Source organism: Mytilus californianus, unplaced genomic scaffold (genome assembly GCF_021869535.1).
Source record: "Mytilus californianus isolate M0D057914Y unplaced genomic scaffold, xbMytCali1.0.p SCAF_11, whole genome shotgun sequence".
Classification (NCBI taxonomy): Eukaryota; Metazoa; Mollusca; class Bivalvia; order Mytilida; family Mytilidae; genus Mytilus; species Mytilus californianus.
Window position 1 is genome coordinate 57,771,119 of NW_026262593.1, and position 8,719 is coordinate 57,779,837.

General features: G+C 29.5%; 1 protein-coding gene across 1 annotated transcript; it reads right to left on the reverse strand.

Moving 5' to 3' along the window:
• Window positions 1–974: 974 nt before the first annotated feature.
• LOC127720393 (uncharacterized protein C3orf14-like) lies at window positions 975–8,715 on the reverse strand. The gene is made up of 4 exons (XM_052226979.1): window positions 8,526–8,715; window positions 6,148–6,271; window positions 4,410–4,484; window positions 975–2,633 (listed from the first exon to the last, which is right to left on the reverse strand). The coding sequence occupies exons 1-4, from the start codon at window positions 8,627–8,629 to the stop codon at window positions 2,499–2,501; spliced, it is 438 nt and encodes a 145-aa protein (XP_052082939.1). The 5' UTR covers window positions 8,630–8,715; the 3' UTR covers window positions 975–2,498.
• Between the last annotated feature and the right edge of the window lie 4 nt (window positions 8,716–8,719).

Consider the following 8,719-nt stretch of genomic DNA (forward strand, 5'->3'; position numbering starts at 1 on the left):
ATCTATAAATATGACAACAATAGACATATTGTTCATTATCAATACTTATAACGCAGTAACATTAGTACTTTTCTAGACTCTCTATAAGCACATAAAAACGTACGGGAAATTCTAAAGCTATAATTAATGAATTATGAAAATTTAAAAAAAAATACACATTACTGAGCAAAGATCAAAGTATTCTGATAAAAAAACAACAATACTTATAGAGTTCCTGATTTACATAAAAGTTTGAATGAAAATTTTATAAAATTCAAAAAATGTACATAAATGGTCAATTGTGAAGAAATAATGTATCAGCTTTGTCATAGTATGTTGATGACTTATTTTATGGCTTGTAATTCTGTAATAATTTGTTTTGCATTTTTTAAAGCATAAAGAAGAAACTATAAAAATGCTGTTAACAAAAAAAAGGAAATTACGATGTAATAAATGATAAACAGAAAGGGATTCATACCTCAATTTTTTTAATACAATTCTTTTAATACAATGTTTTAAAAGACAACACTTGAATTATTAAAACCGTATAATTGATTGATTGATTGTTGGTTGCTTAACGTCCAGTGGCATAAAACTGTATAATCATGCTGATCAAATCTTATTTGCACATTGATTTCTTTGTCCTAAATTATGTTTTGCTGTTATTAATGTATTTTTTGCTAGTGATTTTGCTTGATTTAAAATAAATGCAAACTAGAGGTACTGCGAGCAAAGTTAACAAAATGACACTCCTGTCCGTGCAAAGTCCATGATTTGCTATGAGAAACCTGAAAAATAATTTGGAACAAAATTGGTGTAAAATAATTCTAGTCAAATGCAAAATACAAGTTTTACATAAGTTGTAAAACATAAATGCATTATACAATAAAATGCAATATCTATATAATAATCTTGCTGGCAATTATATGTAGTATAAAGAAAAAATATTTTTTGAGCTTCAATGATATTCTTGGCCTAACATAAACATGATAAAGGTATTATTCAATCAGATAAAAAGAATATTTTCCTTATTACTGCGTGACATTATTGTGATTCTTCTAATAAATGTTATTGGCTTATAACATCTTCATCATAAATAGATTGATTAATTGTTTTTGCTTAACATCCAGCAGCTCTTTTCCAAAAAAAATGTTACGACTAAAATTGACCGTAAAGTATGCTGAAATGTTCATTCATGAATGTCTTACGAGAATTTGTTTTTGTGAAATATTTTGTAAATCATTACCCAATACTAAAATATATGCAAATTACAAAGAGAACGAATATCACGATAGAAATTTACATGAGGTATAAAATTAGGTATAACACACAATAATACACGTATAATACACATATAATAATTGAAGACAAATTGCTTGGGCAGTATACAGCTCTGAGTATATAAAAATACATACATAAAAAAATAATACAAATAAACATATAATTGACAATTTGCACTCTATATGAGTATTTTAGATTTTATATTTAGTATAAATTGCTGATATGTCCTTATACAAGTCTATAAATTGGCAAAATGCCTAACATGTGAATTCAATGAATCTTATTTTCATTTTTTAATAATTGTTAGGTGTATGAATAACTTTTACAATATGCTTTATATGAGGTTAAAGTCCTCAAAAACAGTAAGAAAATCAATAAAAAGAAAAATCTATATAAAAATCAATGTACTAATTAATAAAAAATCATAATTTTTTTTACAACATTTGCACTAGCGCATTACCTTCCAGACAGAGGCTTCCATGTTTAAAAGCATATAATATCCTGTGAATTTGTATATCCGATTACCAAAAATTATCATGAGAATAATAAGGACAATCCTCTTTCACTTTAAACACCTGGCTCATGTTAAAAAAAATTTTTTTAAATTTAGGTCCAGTAAAATAACATTTGGTTGGACAAAAGATACATACACCTAAAAATAAATGAACATAGAAATTTAATTTCATGTTTTACTCTTGTAAATAAGAAGATGAAATATTTATAAGAAGTACTTTAAGGTTCTTGATTATTATTCTTACAAAAAATCTGAGCATTGTAACATCATTTTAGTAACCTTCATGAATTATCTCCCTTACAGCATTATTGCTACATTTTGAAATATTCTACAAGTTTATGAAAATGTGTTCCCTGCATACTAAAAGATAAATATAAAAATCTTATACAGTAGATAAATATTAAACTAAATTATGCAAAATTTCATTGCGTAAATATTCAATGTTATAAATTATTTCTTTGTAAAAATGTGTTTTTCAATTTTCAATCTCCTTAAAAGTTCATTTATAATTTTTTTCATATTTCTTGTCTTACATGAAATAATGCACAACCACTGAACTTTTTACATGAAATATACACACCAACAGTTAATTTCACATTAGTGTATTACATCTACATTTACATTACTACATGTATATATACCTATATAGTAACAACTACTTACAAATATTTTAATGTACATTACAATATGTATAATATAAGCTATATAAATATTTTTTTTACTTTCATCTCTTCCAAACCCTCTTAGGCTTGGAAGGTTTCTGTTTTCCTGTAGTTTTCTTTGAGGATGACGAGGTTTTCTTTTGTAGACTCTGTTCCCATAGTGGTTTCAGACTCTTCACCATTGACCAATAATTGTTCTAAAATGAAAAGGCAAAGTAACTATAGCATTGGTAAATTTAATTAATACTCTGGGACTTTTCTCACAAAAAATCTGATGACTAAATGTGATTGTATTAAAGTTATACTGAAATGTTCATGACTTACAAGTATTTTTACTCGTAAGATTTTTTGTGAAATGGGTTGCTGTTCCCATAGTGGTTCAAACTCTTCCTCATTAACCAATGATTGTTCTAAAATAAACACAGAAGTTTCTCTAGTTTTTGTTAAATACTATTTGAAAACAGATGAATGACTTTATACTAAATAAATGTATATTATAGCTTCAAGCACACCAATAAAACACTAAAATAAATATATATACAGTCACAATTTGAACATTATCCAATATCCAAATGTTCCGAAATGTACTACTATTGATTTATTGTCTTCCTATACTCTTAATTTGCAGGCAGCTTTTCTGTTCGCATTGACCTTAACCATGAGACCTCTTGTTAGAACTTGGGCAACTGCACAGTATAAGTGAGAGGGAAAAAACGTGATAAATGAAAAGGTAAAAACATGCAGAATGTCTGAGTGTCATGAAAGTAGATAGTGTTAATAGATTCTGATAGAAAAATTTCTACTCACCAAATCATTTATCGTGACTTTTATGACAAAGTTTAAATACAAATTGAAACACATGGAAAATATATAAAAAAAAATAAACATCACTCCATCATCTCACTTAATTTTAACTTGCTCCAGAATTGTGAGTTATTTATTTAGCAAGGTCAGGATTGGTAAACTTCAGCACGAAAACCCAAAATTAGCAGCCGAAGTTTTCAATTAACACAGAATGAAATATTTTTGTTGACTATATGTTCTGGATTTGTAATAAATGTATACATGTGCACAGAGGACTTAATTTAGTATATGTGCATGCATACTGTTACACCACTTCCCCTGGATAGGGGAAGGTTGGTGCCTTCAAACTAGTTTAACCCCACCCCATTCTGTATGTGCCTGTCTCAAGTCAGGAGCCTGTAATTCAGTGATTGTGGTTTATTGCTGTATATCATATTTGTTTTTCTTTCATTATTTTGTACTTAAATCAGGCTGTTAGTTTTCTGGTTTCAATTGTTTTACATTTGTCATTTCAGGGCCTTTTATAGCTGACTATGCGGTATGTTTTTTACTCATTGTTGAAGACTGTACAGTGACTTATAGTTGTTAATTTCTGTGTCATTTGGTCTCTTGTGGAGAGTTGTCTCATTGGCAATCATACCACATCTTCTTATCTTTATATTGGTTCAATAATTTACTTAACATTATAGTCACAAGAAACTACTTTTGTATGACTTTTAAAAGATTACATGATGATCATAACCCCTGCTTGCATATAAAGTTATAAAGGGGTATAACTCCAGAACAGTTGAAGCTACGCCACCCAAATTCGAACTTGATCTGTGTGTTGTGGTAATAAGCATTATGTATAAGTTTCATAACATTTGGTTGAGGCAAACTAAAGTTAGAGAACAGAAACCTTTTTTTGGTTGTACCGACGGACAAGGGTAACACTTAATGCCCCTCTGGTGACAGCGGGGCGTAAAAAGTCTGCCCATATATTTAGAGCACCAAAATGACCTGAAAACACCACTATAATGAAAAAAATGGTGAAAAATTAAAAAAATACCTTACTAATAATTAAATTAATAGCACTAATTATATGATAAATCATAATATGCAATGCATAATTTGTTCTTTGTAATTTCATTTGCATATATAAAACAAGCATTATACACTCTGAATTTTACCTGTAATGTAGTAAGTCTAGGGCTAGGTGGATTACAAGCTTCCTGATAAAGCCGATCTTCTGTGCTCTGCAAATCCTGGAACAAATATCTGATTATTGTATATACTAGATATAGACATTTTGTGTGAAAGGTTAAAGCAGATAAATTCATTTAACCCACACTAATTAAGAAAATTTTATAATTTAGTACATGTGTAGGTATTTATGTGTACATTTGTCTTTCCAGCAAGAGATGAAAATAAGAAATGCCAGGATTTCCTTTTTTAAGAAATTAAGGGCAAAAATGTATTAGAACAGAAATAACAGTAATCAAATTTTACTAAAATTAATAGTGAATAACTGAGAACTTCCACATCTCAATTTCATTTGCATCAAACCTTATATTTTGTCGGATTAAACATGTGTCTGGTTAACAGTTATTAAGATTATTTGTTGTTTTCCTGATGCAAGATTTTTGTTCTGACAGACACATTTCCAGTTTATGCAGTGTTCACTTTATAAAAATATAAAAATAAGAAGATGTGGTATGATTGGCAATGAGGCAACTATCCACCAAAGTTCAAATGAAGTGGATGTAAGCAATTATAGGCAATCGTACGGCCTTCAACAATGAGAAAAAACCATACCATATGGTCGGCTATAAAAGGACCGGACATGAAAAATATGAAACAAATCAATTGAGAAAACTAACGGCCTAATTTATAACAAAACAGTTTACGAAAAACAAATATGACAGACATGAACCAACGACAACCACTTAACTACTGACTGGTTTCCCTGTAATTTTCTGTAGATAATAAGTGCGATTGGCATTCAAAGTTATATGTATAAGCCTGTTTTTTTACCCTCAATTAAACTAATGCGTTTGTTCCTATCAATATTTTGTGACTGATTCAGAATGATCTTGTCATATATATGTCTTTAAATGACAAAAAAAGAGCACACTTGGCTCTAATTAGACCTAGACCAAAAATCTCCAACCACAATATTTCAGCCCTCACTAAAAACTTTTAACAAGTTAGAAAATCAGTAAACATGTCATTAATATGGCTTGTAAAGCCTCTTTTTAGGAAAATTTTACAGGCACGGCCGCATGGCAACATTTTTACTGACCTAGATTGTAAGGCTTGCGGTTTATTGGGAAGACTGCAATATTTCCAAAAAGTTGTGTTTTACTCAGGGCTTCCAAAATTATTTTTAGCCAGCCGGACATTTTATTTATTATCCCGATTTTAATCCCATAAGACTAAATAAACAAAAGGCAATTATGGTAATCAGTTGCCGAGTTGGCCATCCCAATGTCAATGATTGACATTAAAAAAAAACGATATTAAAACTTTTACTCTACCATATCTACTATTTGAATTATTGTTTTACTGTGCATGGCTTCATATAAAATTAATTTATATTTCAATATATTGTATTTATATCATCTATATACATGTAGTATCTGCAACTTTAGTAGGTCTAAGAAATAAAAAGATTTCTAGGCCTAAAATAAAATATTGTTTGTTTCCCCAATCCCGACCGACCCTACAAAAATGGTCCTACTCATGAAATTTTATTGTCAAAATTTAGTCAAATATTATTTTATTCATTTCCGATTTTCAGGCTTGCCGTATCATCCGAAAATGTTCAAGCTTTTTGGAAAAATAAAATTATTTCCCTACCTACCTACCCACACCTGCTTGGCAGGGTCGGGATTGGGGAAAGGAACAATATATTAATTTAGGCCCTACCTCCAACAACTCCGTGTTTCTGATTGTAGCTGTATTTACATGAGTTTTCACATTCTGACGTCTGGCTAGCTGACTTTCAACATATGTCATAGAATAATGAACAAGTGTCTCCCTCTTGGCAACACTAAAAAGAGAAATATTTATCTGAAATTATATTAAAGGTACTGTAAAGGAGTTCACAAAATGGAACCCCATCAAATTAAGATGAGTTTAATTATCTCCCCTTACAGATGTCCCAGTGAAAAATTTTGTTTCAATAATATATCCTTGTGGTCTAATGCATGAAAATACAGAGGAGTTAAGATTATGCTTAAAAGATAAATGGTCAAATAAATGGGACAGATATATGTAAGTAATTTCTAAAATGCATAAAAAAAATTGCCATCAGAGTTGAGGCATGTAAATTAATATTCATTTCTTCCATTATACTACATGTACTACCATGTTGAAAATATTATTTCTACAAGGAAATGTATATGCAAGGTGAATAAAAGGGTATTTACCGTAAGTTACATGTATATAAAAATCAATCAGAATACAACTGTTACACAACTATTTAACAATAGTGCTAAAATATAAAATAAATTGTCATAATGAAAAATATTACTGTAACTTCTTATATTCGTCTGACATTGTGAAAATATAGGAAATTCTAAATGTTGACAATTCTATGATGTTCTAGGCTTTTACTCAATATGGCTTGCAAGCGCTTTAAGATATGAATTTGATTAAATATGTTTATTTCAACACAATCAAATTTTGTATTGCTTATTTTATGTAAGGACTTTAATATCACTATCAAAATTTCTAGTTTTACAGTACTGTAAAATTGTTTTTTATTATTACCTTTTTCTTAACTTTTAACATGTTTAATGATAACAGGAAAATAAAGAGAGAAATAAAAGAAGAATGCATCTGAGGACACAAATGCCATCAGCTCAAGCTTTGCAATTTTAAAGAGTTAAAAGGGGAATAACTCTAATACGGTAAGTGACTCACCACCAAAATTCGAACAATGTTTGCTAGTTTTGTTATAAGCATTGTGTATGAGTTTCATAAAATTTGGATGAGGAAAACTTAAGTTAGAGTGGAGAAAAGAAAATGGGACTGAGGGACAGACAGATGGAAGGACAGTCACGGGTAACACTTAATGCTACGTTGCCTACAGCGGGGACATAAAAATGCTGTCTTGGTCCCGATATGTCGTGATGCTGAAATGACAGAAACAGTGCCAAATTGTATTAGGAACAAGGTGCTGAAATGTTATTTACTTTAATACCATCTGAAATTTGTCTGAATGTCATTGATTTTCATGTATTTGTGTTGTTAAAGTTAATCTTCACTGCATGGTTTCATAAAATCCGGTCCCAAGTCGATCCAGCCCCAAGTCGATCCGACCCCATAATAAAATAATGAATAATTTATATCAACTTCGGAGGATTTGGTGACATATTTGAATAAGGATAAATGGAATTTGTAAAAAGTATCGATGATTAATGACAGCAGGTAAGTGAAGTATGCCTAATATTGGAGTAACATCGGATAAATTATTTTAAATCGATACAAAAATTAGTATGATCGGTATACTGTTTGTAAAGCAGCATCAGTATATAAATATGAAGTTATTTTCCATGATAACTTGGAATATCATGGGGAAAAGGTTTTTATTTAATTCACACATAGAACATGTAGAAGAGACAAATATATAGATATTAATTTACAATCCAATGGAACATATGATTCTGTAATTATCAAAATGACTTGTTTAAATCAAATCATTAGTCTATAATTGGTTTGTTTATTCAACAATTGTCTGATGATCATGAACCAAAGTTATGCCAGTCGTAATCACTTAATTCAATCAAAATCATGATTGATAAAATTTACTTATAATCAGCAAAGTCTTTATAGTTTGATCTTTTATTTGAAGTTCTAATAATCAATTTTTATATTTTTTTTTAGGTAACATGAAGAAGAAATGTACCATTATTTCTTTTCATTACTGTCTTCTATGTGTTGCGTTTTTTTTTTTTTACCATCGAACTTGTGTCAAATACATTTTTAAAATTTTACAATATTTACATTAATAAATGATTTATATTTATCTTTATTTTTATTCCTTATAAATATTTTTTATATTGGGACCGGATCGACTTGGGACGGATCGACTAAGGGCCAGATCGACATGAAAGCCTTCATGTTAACAGTTTGACAAATGGAGATTTATTAAGATTATCCATAAATATTATTTGGAAAATTTATCAGGTTTGCAATAATAAAACTTTCATTCATAAACTTCATATATCGGATAAGACTATATATCAAAATTCATTGCTAAATTATTTATATCTGATATAATTTTGACAACAGAAACTTGCAGTTCTTCATGAAGACGACTGAGCTGTATTTCTCTTTTTGTCCATTCATGCAGCCTATCTCGGTAAACGTTTTCAGCCGAGCTATTTAATGTCATCACTTTCATTTTCTGAATTCAGTTGCATTGCTCCTATGCACAGATTTTCATTCTTTTCTCTGCATGCTAACTCGGTTGTCCGAGACGCCTTAGACTTTT

Bases quoted from the DNA above. Each gene is read 5' to 3' on its own strand.
- LOC127720393 (XM_052226979.1), bottom strand. From the start codon at position 8,629: ATGAAAGTGATGACATTAAATAGCTCGGCTGAAAACGTTTACCGAGAT. The intron at 4,485-6,147 runs GTAGGGCCTAAA...TATTTGTTCCAG, and splicing joins GAAACACGGAGTTGTTGGAG to GATTTGCAGAGCACAGAAGA. The intron at 2,634-4,409 runs GTAAAATTCAGA...TTTTCATTTTAG, and splicing joins CTAGACTTACTACATTACAG to AACAATTATTGGTCAATGGT.